Source organism: Cryptosporidium ryanae, assembly GCF_009792415.1.
Source record: "Cryptosporidium ryanae isolate 45019 chromosome Unknown contig_11, whole genome shotgun sequence".
NCBI classification, from domain to species: domain Eukaryota; phylum Apicomplexa; class Conoidasida; order Eucoccidiorida; family Cryptosporidiidae; genus Cryptosporidium; species Cryptosporidium ryanae.
In genome coordinates, this window is record NW_027125521.1 from 212,268 (window position 1) to 229,218 (window position 16,951).

The following is a 16,951-nucleotide window of genomic DNA, read 5'->3' on the forward strand; positions in this document are numbered from 1 at the left end:
TACTATTTTTTATTTAAAATGATGAAGTTAAGAGTAATAAATTCAAGATTATTTGTATATAAAGTGATTTCCTCTAAGTGTATTTTAAAGAACTTTTATTATTGTCTCAGTATTAATTTAATTAATTCCTAGTTATAAAATGTATATCAGATCCTCCAAATATATCTCCAGAGAAATTACTTGTTCATATACTTACTTTTCTGCTCCTGTTTTGTTATCTTTGTTTTAAAGACAAGTGCAATTTTTTCTTAAAAACAATTTCCCGCCACGTTACCTCTATACATTCACACTTGAGGTACTTTCAAAAAACAAAAAGGATGTCAAAACTGGAAAAAAATGCATCATTTTGTGTTTTTGCAACTATATGAATGCTGTTTATATTTATGAGCGAATATTAAATTGCCAAAGTGGGAATATAATTTGTTTATTCACTAATACAAAGATTTCACCCCCACAAGTTATGGTTTATCTGTGAAACATACAAAAAAAAACTCGTTTTTTTTGTAAGAGTTTTTCATCTAAATCAAATATTTCTTATTTTATATCTTATTATTTTGTTATGTATACATCCTTTTTACATTAATTTGCTTTAAATTTTTTTTTACTTGCTTCTATTTGTAATTATTCATATAGTTTACCCTCCATATTAAGAAAAAAGAAGATAATTTTTAGATTTGTTTATTCAGTATCAAACTCCCACCAGGGATCTTTCAAAACTTCACTTAATGTTATTCTTTTATTTGGTTCAGGTTCTAACATCTTTCGTAGTAAGTTTTTCAGTGGTTTATCCCAAGTTCTGCATTCTCTGAAAACATCAAAATTTAAATCAGAAAACACTAAATTTTGATATCTATGATCCTGTCTTACATCAGAATACTTCCATATTCCACCATCTGACCAAATCCAAAACATAATTATACCTAACATGTACACATCAGCCATTCTGACATTAAAATAAAATTGGGATCTATCGCTCAATTCAATGCATCTTCTGTTTGTATTATCATCATTGTTATTGCTTATATAATTTATACAATAATTTTGATTATTAAATAATGTATTTTCATTTTCCATAAGCTCTTCTAATGGATATTGTATTTTATTTTCCTCTAATTTCCAAAATATCCTCCAACATTCAGGTGGCATATATGCCCCTTTTCCGACTGTAGGCTCACAACTTTCAAACTCATAATATGCTTCAGGTGGTGGATTAATGAAGTTAAAACTCATATTACTTGAATTAAAGTCTTCAATTAAACTCATTGCTGGCTTTTTGCAATAATGTGTGTGCCTTGGGTTATTTGTTATAATTGGCGTAGATTTTGCAAAGTCACATACATTTATTCCATTGGGACCAATCAGTATATTTTCAGGAGTGAAATCTAAATGACTAAGTCCTTTTTTATGTAATTTATCCATTATTACTACCAAGTTATATTGTAATTCCTTTTTTTCCCTATTACTAAGTGCCTTATTTTGTTTCTCACACTTGTCTAGGTAATCCAATAAATCTTCACCATAATATTCCGAAACTAATATTATATGTGTTGTATCCTTATTTAATAAATAATCACATGAACTTCTAGCTTTTATATTACCTGAGTGTGGAACATTTTCTTGAATTGATTCATCTTTATGTTCCAATATTGCATATAATTTTGGAGTTATATTTTCGCTGTGAGTTTGCAAAAATGCAAGTGCTGCTGCTTCCATTACGAAATCTTCTCCATCTGTAACATAATCACCATCCCATATTTCATGCATTTCCCATTGCTTCGCCCATATATTTCTTGGAATTCTTTTTACAAATAAAGTTGTGTCATGTCTATTATTTTCCTTTGATTTTACTATTGACTTGAACATTTCTTGAACTCTGCAACTTGTTGGTGATGCTCCTAATGTTGGGATTTTTTCATGAATCCATTCGTAAAATGGCACATTGTTATATCTGTAAATTTTTGTTGAACTTTTTAATTTACTTATTAATTGTTTAGCCTCTCTCCATGAATAACATATATTGTCATTCTTCTGCGATGAAGGCAAAAATAATGATGCTTCACTATTTAATATAGACGAATTTATGTATTTACTTCCAAACAAATTTTTTTTAAATTCGTCTTCAAATAAATTATTATTGCCACCGAAGAAACCCTTATTATTAATTTCCTCTTTGTTAACGTTTAACGCTAAATTAGAATTCAATAATTTTACATAATTTACTCTTGAATCGCTTTCTTTTTCAAAATCATTTAGTATTATTTTCTCATTTATTATATCCATTATATTATCTAGATGACTGTCATCGGCTGAAAAATCTACAGCATGATTTTTTTTCTTATAGTAATATTCATCTTTAAAGTGAAACGAACTCATGCTCTCTATTGATTCATATTTCTTACTATTTGGTGTTTCAACTTGCTTTCTTGTATTATTTGTTGAAGGACTTGAAAATTGTATGTTTGTAAACGCTGGAGACGTTGTTGTCGAACTCCCGTCTAATGTAGTTGGTGTTGTAGGAACATTTGTTAAATTTCTATTATTATATTCCTTATTGTTGCAATTCAATATTTGCTCTGCAAATGATATTCCAATACTATTACCATTGTTACTCAGTTGGTGTGAAACGCTGCATGACATTGATGATGGCAGTACAAATGAAGAAGAACCCGAGGTTCCACCTGTTGTGTTTTTTTTGTAATTATTTCTTCTATTAACCATGAAATTAGGTTCTCTTTGTTCTTTCATGCATATTTTAGTTTTCCTATCTGATATCTTTTCAAAATTCTTTCTCAGAAGAATATCATTGATATGTGTTTTTGAATCAGATCCTTTTTCCTCAATTTCATTTAAATATCTATTGGAGTTTATATTCTTATTTATTAAAGGTATATTAAGTGAATTTTTCATCAAACCAACAAACTTTGACCATATTCCATTTCCATCACAATAATCGTTATTCTTAAATTTTTCACTATTTTCGTTTTTCTTTGGACTTATATCTATAACTTGTCTATTAAAGAAAGGTTTCTGATTTTCTTTCAATAAACTTCTCATTATTTATAATTGACTTTTTACCAGAAATAAACGCACTATTTTTCATTTCCCCTTTGTATTTACATTATATTTCAAGAATAAAAACCAAGAATTGTGGTCTGCTTACTGATTCTTTCTATTTCACTCCCAACACTTATTTTATGTCAGAATTCGTTTACTAATATATTTTTATATATTTAATTGCTTATATTACCTTAATTTAAATATTTGTTTTTTGCTTAGTTGTTTTATTAGTTAAGGATGTGACTATCAACCTTTTTATCTCAGGTTACTACTTTTTAATTATTAATTCAAATTATAAGAAACATGTCTTCTCGAATATGCGACCTCGTTATTTTATAAATAATGCATAGTATATAAGTATTTAATTATTGTTTTACCCGGATTATTCAAAATATTAGTACCAAATATTTAAATGTCCACATAAATACATGCATGCCAATGATAATAATAGTGCATGCATTTTTGCACTAAAATTTTATTCTTATCCTTTAGTTAAAATTATATAATTGTTTTTAAACTATTTTATATGGAATTATATATATTTTTGTGAGAATTCTATTCTTCTTTTGCTCTATTATGAGCTTTTTGGATGATATTTAAGGTTTTAAATTTTTACTTTTTTTTTGTGGGATTGAATAAAAATTAATTTGATATGGGGGTTAGATGTAGGTATAATCTATTTTAATTCAGGGTTCAGCAAATTTTACATAAATTTATTAAGTCAATTTTTATAATAAATAAAACTCAAAAATTAAAATAAATGAGATTATTTGTTTTTCAATTTAAATATTGTGTTTAAATAAAGTAAATATGTGTCATGAATATAATTGATAACCGTTTAGTAAAAAAATAACTAAGTACCGTTATGATTCTACTCTGTTTTCTTTTCAAAACGAGTGTGATTTTGGTTTTTTCGTTTCAAATGCATAAAAATTAAATTCATGTATGACTGTATGCGGTTTGAAAAAACATGTTGAAAAAAAACATTCAGTTTTTACAATTTGAACAGAAAAAAGTTGTGTTTTGTGAACTGGTACACTTGATATTTTTACTTTTAGAATATATTAAGGAGAATATAACTTTTATTATGCTTAATATACACTTTGGAGATTCGGACAATTACAGCTCATACATAATATTGGATGAATCTAACGAGCAGAAATTTAGGAATAGTAACAAAAATTCATTCAATAATGAGCTTAATAGTACAATATCAACAATAAATGGCGAACATGAAAATTCATTTAAACAACTAGATCTTCACTTTGGTTCAAAAAAAGAAACAGGAGAATTGCTGGAATTTGATACAGTCTCATTGTTTAAGGGTGAGAATTACAACTATCTAAGTGACAATAAACAAAATTATGCGATTAAATGCGACCTGAATAGACAGTTTAATAGCAAAAACAATAAAAACGAAAGAAAATGTAAAAAGAATAAATCACACCACTCAAGGTATTTTTTAGATAACTATTTAAAGTTTATTTGGGAAGTAGGTGATGAATTTTCGGAATTGCACTGTATTTCCTTTATTTAAATCTCATATTGTATTTAACTTAATGATAATGATGGAGTCACATGTTAATATTCACACTTTGAAAACTAATACTCTAGAAGTATTTTTAAAAAATCATCTGAAATAGAAAATTTCAAAGCAGTTATTAGATAATAAAGAATAAATAATTATATTGTTTTATGTTTCTAGTTATTTTGTTATTCAGTAATTACCCTGTTTAAATTTTAAATGTAATAAAAACTATAAATTCGCCGTCTATGGCTATACTCTTTGCATATAGTTAGTCGAGGATAAGTCCCTCTAAACATAAAATTATATCCTATTATTAAGGATGAAAGGTACACCCCCATGGGTTCCAAACCAGTTCACGATGTTGAGGTGAAGGTCAACTATCTCATTTACTTGACTAATTCTATGTCCTGCATTTGGGAAGTAAAGCATTCTAACTTGAGACTTTCCCAGTTTTTTAAGGGCTCTATAAAACTCAATAGATTGTGAACAAGGAACCCTCAGATCTTCACCCCCAACTGCAATAAGAAGGGGGGTAATAACTTTATCAACTTGAGAAATCGGTGAAAGGGAGTGAATTTTAACCAGAGTTTCAATATCGCCCAATACTGTAATCCTATTCTTTTCACTTCCCGGATACTCCTTAATTCCCTCAGAAAATAAATAGTCAGGGATGTCAGAAGTGCCTATTAGAGATAAACCATTAGCTAATCCATTAATAATCGCACCACAAGTAAGGAACTCTGGGTGCTGAGTTACAAATTTGTATATTAGAGCGCCTCCATATGAACCTCCAATGGCAAAGCATTTGCTTTGATCAAGGTTCAGCTCTGGAATTGATCTAACTAAGTATGAAAGTGAGATGATCTCATTAACGTCAACTTCAAGTAAATTGTTGATTAGTTTTTTCGTGTAATTGTCACCAAAACCAAGCGACCCAACGTAATTAGGTATGAATATAGTATATCCTATCTCAACGAAAAATGAAAGTATAGGAATGTACTTTTGACTAATAACCGAGTGTGGTCCTCCATGCAAAAATAACAAAAGAGGACTCTTGTTAACCTTGATATGGGGGCTGGAAGTATTTTTTCTAATTATTATGTGCTTTTCTTGGTAATCGAAGAACTCTATTCTATTTAGTATTTTCGCAAGTTTAATAGTATTTCCGAAAAAGCTTGTGTTTATGTGGGGAATTCTTTTAATTAAGGAATCTGCAAATGCCTCAGAATTAAATCCAAAACAACTTACAGATTTAACCACACGAGCATAAATAATATTGTCTTTTGTTGGGTCCATTGAATCTATTTGAACAATCATTGTTAAAGAAGGTATTTTTGGGGATGATATATTTAAAGTTGCATAAAGAGCTGAAGTTTCTGGAACTTCCAAAATTGAGAATATCTCCATGTTTCCGAGATAATTAGTTTCATCTTCAACAACAAGTTTAAGTTTGCAAACATGATTTGTTAGTGTGTTAATTGCAACTACGACTTCACTAGTCCCCACATATGTGGTTGTAAATAGCCAATTAGTTCCATTTAAAGGAAAAAGCTTGTGCATGCTTGAACCAAACAATCCAGCAAAACCTTTGAATTTAAGTGGATCTTTTTCCGGAGTTGGATCACTTTGCATCGGAACACATATTCTTCTGTCTCCATTAGGCACCCATAATCCATCTTCCAAAAACAAATCTTGAACACACAATTGCATAGAAGACCAATGTGGGATGTTCTGGACATTATTTGGAATAGAATAGTAAATAATAGAACATTTGTTGTCTGTGTAACCACCTGTTTCGGAAATAATATGAACTCCCCTAACGTACTCGTCATCTTTAGATATAACCAATTCTGTTTGAGTTGTAAGTTTATCTGAAGACGCATCAACATATCTCAAATTGTAGAGTATTATTTTTGAAGGGCGTGACAAGCAATAAGCGTATCCCAGTTTGACTGGATCATCCTCAAGAGCATTTACAACAAGTCCAAGCTCATTTGGGAGCAATTTGAGTGAAAAGATGGAGTGAGTCTCGGAACAACTTAAATCAAGTTCATATGGATCAGTCTTAAATGGCGATCCTGGGCTCTCTATCTTCCAACAAAAAACTCTAGGATTTGTAAACGTGCCAAGTGTTTCGCCCCAGTTTGGTTTGTAAAGATACATATTACCGTAGTCAGAGAGAGTGTGTTCGTTCAAAGACGTTTCCTTGTTCTTCTTTGTATCTGTCCATAATGGATGTTTCCTAATTGGCTCAGCTATGTAAAAAACGTTACCACTTACTATTCCGACGTCAAAAGAGCCCTCTGGCTCTGCTATTAATAAGTTACCATGACAAGTTACTTTTGAAGCATCATAATTCGATGTAACTCCAAAAGGTACCGCTGATGAAACATCTAATCCGTAAACTACAAGTCTAAGTTTGGTACCTTGATTATTCTTTTCAGAGTTGTCAGGCTCCTCATAGACACTGAAGAGATAGCTTGACTTAAAATACTCAATAACCGGATTACCTATCGTTGCTGGAGTCATTTGATCTCCTATCGATCCCTGAAATTTTTCAGGTATGTCAGAAATTGTACAAGTTAAGGTAAATGAAAAATTAACTCTTTTTCCACCAACATATCTGACTCCCCTGCAATTAGAAATTAACTTGTTGTCGACTCTTGTTAAAACAGAACTGGAGCTGTACCATCCACCAAGTAACGACGAAATCAATGTCAATCTGGTATCAATAACATCTTCGTCAACACTCATTTTCTTCTTAATCAAATTGGATGTTTTAACCGTATTACTTCAAAACAACATATAATTTTGTTTAAATTCAAATTAATATTATCAACGGAAATTCGTCCTTTTATTTGTTTGCAAACAACGTCTCTTGTAACATAAAGTTAGATGAGGGTGGGGGGTAGGGAAATTCGAAGAAAAAAGTACAATGTTGATTCAAAATAAAAATACAATTTTGAATACTGATTTAGTATCCAATTCAGCAGTGACCTATTTACTGAGACAGGAAAAAAATGGCTTGTTCCTGTTTATGTGAGAATCAATCCCAGATAAGTAACTGAATGAGTTCGCACAAAATCATCACGTAAACAAGTGAGTGGAAAGAAGGCAATCACTACACACACAAATTCCAGAGGCAAAATTAAATCGAAATTTCAAACTTTAATCCATATAAAACTTCATTCGGGACATTTGTGCCAAAATCAAGGGAAGGTGGCGGGCGTGGGAAAGGAGGCAAAGACGAAATAAAAATGTTAACGAGATGAGTAATAAGTGGCGGGAGTGTGCAATAGATATAATCTAAGAATGATAGAAGTTATTTCCGTTCATATAATTATAATTTTATCTGTAAAAATTGAGATCATAAATTGGAGGAATCCTCTGTTTCGTTTTCGTAAATCTCAGACTCAACAGCAAAACTTTTCAGGCCCTCGAGACCTGCATTACTTCTCTTTAACGTCTTCCTCGCACCTTCTTTCTCTCGCTTTCTTTTGAGAATAAGATCTGTATTCTTTTCTAAAATAAAGGCGTCCACTCCCACGTTTTGTTCCGTTTCAAGTCCTTTAAATTGAGCTTTGGCACTTGAACCCATTTTTAACCCAGAATCCATTCCTAATTCGGCACTACCTTCTTGAATACTGCCATCTTTAGATGTAGTTTCAAATCCGGAGTTGGCTGGACAAGGCGATTTCCTTTCGTCCCCTTTTTGAAACTCCCTTGTGTTTACTGGAGAGTCCGCACTTACGTGCTCGTAGTCTTGAGAAATGCAAATCTCAGGAAAAGCTGGTTTTTGTTCACGAATTCCAATCACTCCTGCACTCCCGTTTAAACTGGAAACTTTATGTATTGACTCCCCTTTATCACTGATTTGAAAAGAGTTACTTGAGATTGAAATTTGTTTACCGACTGGACTTATGCAGTCTACTCCAGTGTTTTTGGACCTCACTAAGAATGTTGATGAAGAGTCCCCCATAGAGGGGCTTTTGGCAACGAGCTGCTCAGAAATCACTCCTCCAAATCCAAGAGCCCCTCCAACAACGCCGACTCCTCCAGAGGTTCCGCCGTTTGGCGTTTGTCCAGAAATATGGATCTTGGAACTTTCCTTGTTTGCAATAATTGCATTTACCGAGCTGTAATTGTTGTCTCCAAGCAAAGATACCTTCAAATTAGATTCAATTAGATGAGAAGACAGTCCACTTCCAATTCTATTAGGACCTTCCGAGGACAAATCAAATTCGTTTCCACCATTAAAGTTCTCAGAAGCAAAGTTATTTGGGTTTGATGACCCCAATGATCCGTCTAAATTGGCCATTGTATTAGGACCTTGGACTATGGGTAGTTGCAATTGTTGTGGTAACTGCAATTGTGACTTCAATTGTGTCTGATCCGCTCCTAGTGTCGGATTCATCATTTTAATGCAACTGCTTCCACCCATATTTACTAAGCTTTTGTCCTTTTTAGTATTTCTTTGAGACTTTTGAGTTTTGCCACATTCATCTTTAGAGGTGTTACTAACCAAGTTGACTACAACGTTTTGCACTTCGGGAACAGTTTTAAAAACGTACTCCATAACAGATGTTGGAGTATTTAGGGAAGCAGAAAACAATCTCTTTGGGGAATTACCGCCGGTAGATTCTGAAAGGATAGTCTTTTGAGGTACACTTGAAGAGCCGTCTTGGTTAAAATGACCGTCGCTCATTTCTACAGTTGAATCTTCTCCAAATACGGGGTGTTTAGGAAGATCTTCAGAAAGAATCCCATTTTCAACAAATGTTTTAAATATGTGAATTAAATTAATTAAATTGTCGCTCGGTATAAGTTGCGGATAGTCGTCAAAATTAAAAGGCTTAACTGAAGGAATTCCAGCGGCCCAACAAAGTAAGGGCAATTTCCTCATTATATACCTTTTGTTGGTCTCAGTGAACGAAATTGAGCGAATCCAGTCGTCCATTGCCCGCAATTTTGAATTCAACTCCTCGAAGTATTCCTCCAAATCGCTCCTCTTCTTCTTGTAAAGCTCCTGAACCTCCTTCCACTTTTCCAAATTGCTTGAGCATTCTTTATGGTATCTATTTACATTGTTGTTTAGGATCGATCTTAGACTCCAAAGCACAGATGTTCCACTCGCATGAGTTGGTTCCGCCAGAACCTCCCTAGGTATATGCACTGAAGGGGGAATGTTTTGCGTACCATGTCTGTTGTTTGTGTGAGCTGCATTAAAAGCACCTGAACTTGCGCTTCTGTAAGTGTAACCAGAGGTGCTTGTTTGATTAACATGGGGAATTCCGTGCGAACTTAGAGATTGTACATTGACTTTGATTTTAGATCCACTGAATTCGCCAATATTGTATCCGTGGGAAGCTGCAGCATTAGCTTGACCAATGGATGTCCTCTTGATCTTTTTAACGCCTGTAAGAGAAGATCTCCTCAACTTGTTTTTTGTGACGTTCTTACTCATCTCAGAGCCACCACTAGTAGATACAAAAGAATGAGAGGCAAGTCCTCCCGGATCCGCCTTTGGTTTTTGGTCCCCTCCCGTCGGAGAATTTGTGGGTGGTTTTTGGAAGGGAATGTTGTTTGCTTGCAACCAAATAAAACCAAGGTGTGTGTTTTCAGAAACAGACATTCTAATGGAGTAGTTGTTTATATAAGAGACATTAGCAATGTTTTTGATCGTAATTAGGCTCTCATTGATCTCGCCGTGCTCATTTATGGGAGAGATATTATGACTCCCATACTTAGTGTCTCCGGAATCAGCTGTATCCTTGTTGTCGCACTTTGGATCAGTGACGTTCTCTGCAATTAGATTGCAACCAAACTTCAAAATAAAGTCACACCATGTAATCTCCCTTTTCACGAGCAAACTTGAAATGGAACATTGAAATACAAAGCCAGAAAATCTCGACTTGAGGTAGTTTTTAATCTTTCTGATCTGTTGATTTCTAAGACACCTCTCGCAATTACAGGATCCACTGCAGAAAGGACAGTAGTATCTCAATACAACGCCGTTTGAGTGCTTTTGTTTTATAACCGATGAAAAATTGTGCATAATACACTCAGAGCAGTACATCCTCCAACAATTGTTTGGAGAGTAGGCCCTACTGATAATCACTTCCTCCTCAAAAGAGATTTCTGAATTGATTCTCTCAAAATCAGAGCAAATGTTGCATACTTGGGAGCAGTTCAAGGTCAAGGTGTGGTGGAGACTCTGATTTGAAAAAGTCTGTGGCGAAGAATTCCATGGGGATGAGTGATTAATGCTCTCTCGGTTGTCTTGAACCACTCTAGATACCTTCCAGGGAACGAGTGATCTTGAAAAATATACATTCAAGGTACTTGATGAGGAAGAAGTTGAATAATTATTCCCAGAAATTAGTGGAGTTTGTTGCGTATTGTTGTGTGTTTGGGGCTTATTATGAGCGAAACTGTTTGAATTTACCACTGAACAACAACTGTTGTTGTTGTTGGAGTTTCCAGATGCGGTTAAAAAACCAATGTTGAAAGGCTTTAACTTCGAGGGACACCTCGAGTAGCTTAACTTTGGACAACTTCTTCTGCAATAGTGGCATAGCGGATGCCTCGTGAGTTTGATGCATCCCTTTTCAGGAATAACAATTTTGCTGTTCTCATCCTCGTCAAAAAGCATCCCGGAATAGTACTTACCAATATTTTTAGATTCTTCAGAGTTTACAGAAACAAATTGAAGTCCAGAACTGATTAAGTAGTTTAAAAGTGGAGTTTTAAGGGATTTTGCATATGGTATATATTCGTTTGGAATTGAAACTGAATATTTGCTCTCTGTTGTGTTTTGCCTGAAAAGAAGAAGTTGAAGAAGCTGGTCCTGAGTTATCCACGCAGCCCTCACAGCTTCACCATCATCCCATGTAGTCAAATACGAGTTGCTGTCAGAGTCAAAATATAGAACCTCTTCCAGGGAATCCATAAACTGTCTCATGCTGTGAAAATGCAAAGAACGAACAAGAAACTCCTTACACCTCTTTTTCTGATGTCTTTGCAATAGTTTTCTTGAATTATCCTTCTTGATATTATCCGAAATAGTCCTTGTTAGTCTTTTAATCATTGAATCTATTTCTTTCTCTATAAAACACAGTCTTTGGTACAAGTATTTCCACTCCTCAAAGTAGGGATTATAAGGACCCTTTTTAATGCTCTCAGCAATATCTCCTGTCTGATTTACACCTATTAATTCAAGCAATGGCAGATCAAGATACTTTAGGTAGTCAATAACCTTAGATTCAAGCAATAATGTCCGGTCATCCTCGTTATCGGGTCTATTTGTCAAGTTTGAAACATCCTTGTCCTTTTTGTTTTTATCCTGTTTATCATTATCAACACCTTTATCAGAAACCGATGACACTCTTCTGCGTGTGGTTACTTGGCTCTGTGCATTGCTATTTTGACTCTTAAAGATCTTATCCTTATTGCCTATTAATTTAAACAATTCATCCACATCAAACAAATCAACCAAAGCCCACCTATAAGAAAAATGAAGTCCAATGCACTTCTCATCTGGAACAATGTTTCTTGGACGAGGTGTAAGGTCAAAAATATCGACCCATCTCTTATCTATAGGATAAAACACACGTTCCATATACTCCCAAAATTGTTCCGTATTTCTTATATCATCAGTTGGAAACGGCGTTAAAAAATCATTTGGGGTTATTGTTTCATCATCCAAAAGAAGCCGCGTTGTGAATTGCTTGGCCGTTTGCTCCTGGTTCTTTAAAGAACTTACCTGTTTTCTTCTTTTGTTATGCGCTCCCTTCCTGTTATCCACAACGGTCTTCTGGCGACCAGGGAATAGTATGGACCCTAAAGTCGCACTCATTTTTGTTTTTCCCAATCCTATTCCATAGTCGCCCTTTAGTTTTATTATTTCACTTTAATGGCCCTTAATTTATTTTAGAATGATCTCTCCTGAATATTATATTTTGTCAGGCGCGCTTCTGTGCGGGTACCCCAAGTGCCAATATAAATATAGCTATATTTACATAATAACACTAGTGAAAAGTAATGCAATTATAATTGGTTTACCTAATTAGTTTGTTGTTATTTAAGTAAATTAACCTAAATTAAATACAATGATAAAACAAATACGCTTAGTCACGACCACACTATTTTAAAATTTACCTTCATATTATAATTCAAATATAAACGACATATAAAATTGGTCTATGGTGAATCAATAGGCGTGTTAAATTATGACTCAAACTAGTTGTGTGACTCTGGAAAGTGCCTGAATTTCTCTCTCCCTCTATGAACTAAGCTCAACGCGTTTATGCGTACAAAAGAATTCACACAAGTGTGTTTATTTTGACATAACAGTAGAATCAAAAAACATTTAAAAACACTAAGATTACTAAAAAGTGATTGTTCGTTCTTGGAGTTAGATCTTTATTTTTGTTTAAGTAAAAGCACCTGGTATTATTGTTTTTTGATCAGGCCTTGGGATGACTGCTCAGAACCACCGACGTCACATTTGGTGGTATTGAGTGGTTTCTTGCCCTAAAGTTCTTTGGAAGAGGATTTACAGATCTGAATCCAATCGCAAAGGCCAATGTGTTAAATTTTTTACTAAATTTGTCATGCAAATCCTCGTTTAACAATATTGAGAAGTCAACTGTTGGTTTTGCATCGCCTGAAGGTAAATACTCAGGTATTTTAAAAACTTTATACTCGCTGGAATTCAAATTATTGGTATGTGACAAAACGTAGTTTGACAGCCATAAAATAGTCGCAAAAAGTTTTTTTTCCCCTGCTGAAGAGAATCCATACCTGATTTGAAGATCATAATTTTGGTATTTAGACATAAATGTATTTAATATCCAGTTGCATACTTCAGTGGGAATCTCTCTAAGTTTCCTTATATTTTTGTTTTGGTCATTTTTTCCCCTTACAAAGTGAGAATCCAAACATTTCTGAATGCCTTTAGAACCCCCAAACGATTTATTCGTGTTGTTCAAGAGATAAATTAACCAGTTTATCAAAACTATTACTTTAAGAAAGAACGACTTGTATGAAGAGCTTAAAACAGAGTTGCTGTTTAAGCTTTCAATAAGTAACTTTGGAAATGAATTCAAGTACTGATTTTCTCTAAAGGAAAACTCTTTATTCCATTCTATATCAATGCTCTTATCTACACTCTCGGGGGCAAAGTCTACAAACCTAAATACCGTGTTCAAGGGAGAATCACTGTCAAATACAGGCAACACCGTGATTGTTTCCTTAATTTCATGTTTCTCCATTTTAATCAAGTGCTTGGTCTGCGGGTCCGTTGCGTCTTTGTAGCCTATATTTTCAGGATTATGTTTGATGTTCAAGTTTTCAAAATTATGCAACTGAGCCTTCACATTTCTGTTACCTGAGTAACCTATAATGTCAAGCTGCAATCTTGATGAGTTATTTGGATTATTTTTGTTCCTTTTTGATGTTTCTGCACTGCTGTGGTCCCTCCAATCTTTCCTCATCTTATAATATTGTGTCAAAAATCTCGGATATTGTTTAAAAATGTATTTAGCCAACATTCTTTTACATCTTTTTGATATCAATCTATAGTTATTGTTACTCAACTTGAGGTATTTTCCATAAAACTCCAACGACTTCAAACCTTTATTTGGTAATTTTGATATTCTATTTATCTCACAGTCGAATTTATCTTCCTCATTGCAGTCCTCCCATTCTTGAAGTTCGTTATCATTCACATTCTTTTCTGACCTTGTTAGCATTTTTGGAACAATGTCTGAATAGTTTTCCCACAAATCGTTATTTGCTATTATTTTTGTTATCTTGTTTACGGACTCTTTTTGTGCTTTTGACAAAAAACCACCATTAACAAGCGATGAAAGCTTGTAGTACTTCTTATTCTTGGTTATAATCTTTTTTCTCCAATTGGAATTAACTACCTCTTCCAATAAAAATCTTGAGAAGTATAAATGAGATTTAAACTTTGTAGAGTGATTAATAGAGGCAGTACAACTTCTTAGTGGTATTAGTTTGAAATTTGTAACTGAATCATCATTATATTTTTGAAGTTTATTGTTCCAAAATAATCCGTATTCCTCAAATCTTATTGAACTTAAATGCCGGCTTCTATTTGAAATTTCCTTCATATCCAATACTACCAGTTCTAATTCTCTTTTACTTTGATCCTTGAGTTTTATTGAGGACAAATAACCCAAAGGAGAAACGTCTAACGAATTTTTTTTTCGTGATTTTTTGTTATCTGCATCAAACTTATCTCGTTTGAGCTCTTTGTTCGGAACTGAAGGAAATTCTGAAAAATCCTTAGATTCAAGTATTCGGTTACTCTGAATCTCATCCTCATTTCCACTATTCAAAAGTGGTATCTTGAATAAGTTCAATTTAGACTTTGAGTACTGACCCAACTCCTTCAAACATCTTTTATGCACCTTCTTGCTTATGTAATATCTTAGAGCATTATTTGCCTCCATCTTGCTTATCTCTGGTCTCGGATTCATAGATGAAAGTGGATCAAATGAACTGACTCCGTACCCCAAACTCCCTATAAATTTATCAAATTTGTTCATTTCAAAATTGTCATTAAACAAATCTTTCTTTCTGTTTTTGGACATTATAAGAACTTTTGATTGATTTCTAAACAGTCCAAGCTGCCAAAGGTTGTCTAGGTTCGCTTTTTTTTCCAAAAAACTGCTTCCAAATACACCAAGTGATGAAATATTATTGCCATACAACATAAATAATGCGGAAGAGGTATTCAATAAACCTGAATCTAGCTTAAATTTGCTTGTCATTATTCCACTTACTTGTTCTTCATATTTAGGTGGAACAAATGAATATGGTACCTTTGTTTCTGGTATTTTGTCCAGAACATTCTTTATGTACAATGTAAAAGGATCCTGAATCTTTTTTACAATGCAATCCACATTCATTGTGTTTATTCTTGAGTATAAGTCGCTCATTGTTCTATATTCATTCAACACCCTCTTGTAAACGTTTATTGATTCCAAAGAATCCTCAAAAATGGGTTTACCAGTGTTAAACTGAAACTTCCTTAAAGACTTAATCAAGAACATTACTACCGTCGGAATATTTTCTAATATAACACTTAGTTCCATATCAGAAATTGAACTTGAAAGCAATATCGGCAGTAAACAGCTCCAATCCTTAATTACAAATTTGTTGTCCTTAATAATCTTTTGATCCATTAGCCTTATGTAAACATTTCTTAAATGCTTTTTTAACTTGCTAAAAATCTCTTCGCTGTATATTGGTTCGGTTTTATTCAGTTTTTCATGATCACGATATTCCTCCAAGTATTTTATTATACTTTCTATATTTTTTTTTACGTCACAGCTTCTTAATAAACCCAAAAAAAAATCATTCTCTCCCGCAAAACACTCGAACATATTAGATTCAAGTTCCTTTCCTATACCGTTATATATTTTATCCACTCTATTTGAAAGTTCTATCTGTGATCTATCAGTTATTTGCGATATTTCTGCATTCCAAACGTCAAAAACATTGCTCTCCGTTTCCTTGTGCAATAATCTTTGTTTTCTCGGAGTCACATTTTGCTCTTCCTCCGTCTCTCCTCGTCTTTTAACTCCTAACATTATGTTTGAATTTATTCTCCACCCTATCCCCAGTTACTCTTTAGATGCTTGACATTTTATTCGGTCCAATATTGCACCTGAGCGCCACAAAATATGCGCCACAGCCTTGTAATATTTATATAAAAATAACGGGTGAAGTTGTTTGAATTAAAGTTATAAATAATCGTAAATTTTATTTAAATTCCTTCTAAATTGGAACACGCTGCAATATCTGGAGCTTATTCTATGTCATTTTGATTTTTAACATCTTGAGTCGTTAGGAAGAGCTGCTACATGTCGGGCAAGTTAGATCTTGTTAGGGAGCTGTGCGGGGAAATAAGGTACCTTAGAAAATTGTGCGAGGACAACAATATAAATTTCAAAAGAGAAGAAACAAGACATTTAGAGGACGAGGAGGCAATAATCAACTCATTTGAATTTGACAGCATGGCAAACACATTGCTATTATTGAAGAATATCTCGGACTACAACGACATCATAAGCAGGGGTGAAGAAACAGTTAAGAATAGAAAAAAAATAAGGGATGTCTTGGATATAATAACAGAAATTAAGGTATGTTTAGTCAATTAAATTAAGCTCTTTGTTGTGCAGTTCAATATGTGCAACTTTGTATGCATTTGAAATCTCCCAAAGAACATGCTAAAGTGCAGTTTTTGCAGATGATAAAAACCCAATATAAGACTTTGAAGTTAGATACATTATTTTTTTTCGACCAAATTGACAAAGCTATATCAAGGCTGTTTCA

At 33.4% G+C, this 16,951-nt stretch overlaps 6 protein-coding genes across 6 annotated transcripts; 2 read left to right on the forward strand and 4 right to left on the reverse strand.

Moving 5' to 3' along the window:
- Window positions 1-678: 678 nt before the first annotated feature.
- On the reverse strand, window positions 679-3,054 carry FG386_000218 (Ser/Thr protein kinase; the record flags this gene model as incomplete). The annotated part of the gene is made up of 1 exon (XM_067339529.1): window positions 679-3,054. The coding sequence occupies one exon, from the start codon at window positions 3,052-3,054 to the stop codon at window positions 679-681; it is 2,376 nt and encodes a 791-aa protein (XP_067198327.1).
- A 973-nt stretch (window positions 3,055-4,027) lies between these two features.
- Window positions 4,028-4,594, forward strand: FG386_000219 (uncharacterized protein; the record flags this gene model as incomplete). The annotated part of the gene is made up of 1 exon (XM_067339530.1): window positions 4,028-4,594. One exon carries the CDS (start codon window positions 4,028-4,030, stop codon window positions 4,592-4,594), a length of 567 nt encoding a protein of 188 aa, XP_067198328.1.
- A 291-nt stretch (window positions 4,595-4,885) lies between these two features.
- FG386_000220 (uncharacterized protein) lies at window positions 4,886-7,339 on the reverse strand (the record flags this gene model as incomplete). Its single annotated transcript, XM_067339531.1, has 1 exon — window positions 4,886-7,339. The coding sequence occupies one exon, from the start codon at window positions 7,337-7,339 to the stop codon at window positions 4,886-4,888; it is 2,454 nt and encodes an 817-aa protein (XP_067198329.1).
- A 613-nt stretch (window positions 7,340-7,952) lies between these two features.
- Window positions 7,953-12,440, reverse strand: FG386_000221 (uncharacterized protein; the record flags this gene model as incomplete). The annotated part of the gene is made up of 1 exon (XM_067339532.1): window positions 7,953-12,440. The coding sequence occupies one exon, from the start codon at window positions 12,438-12,440 to the stop codon at window positions 7,953-7,955; it is 4,488 nt and encodes a 1,495-aa protein (XP_067198330.1).
- Window positions 12,441-13,050: 610 nt separating this feature from the next.
- On the reverse strand, window positions 13,051-16,206 carry FG386_000222 (uncharacterized protein; the record flags this gene model as incomplete). Its single annotated transcript, XM_067339533.1, has 1 exon — window positions 13,051-16,206. The coding sequence occupies one exon, from the start codon at window positions 16,204-16,206 to the stop codon at window positions 13,051-13,053; it is 3,156 nt and encodes a 1,051-aa protein (XP_067198331.1).
- A 273-nt stretch (window positions 16,207-16,479) lies between these two features.
- FG386_000224 (uncharacterized protein) lies at window positions 16,480-16,776 on the forward strand (the record flags this gene model as incomplete). Its single annotated transcript, XM_067339535.1, has 1 exon — window positions 16,480-16,776. One exon carries the CDS (start codon window positions 16,480-16,482, stop codon window positions 16,774-16,776), a length of 297 nt encoding a protein of 98 aa, XP_067198333.1.
- Between the last annotated feature and the right edge of the window lie 175 nt (window positions 16,777-16,951).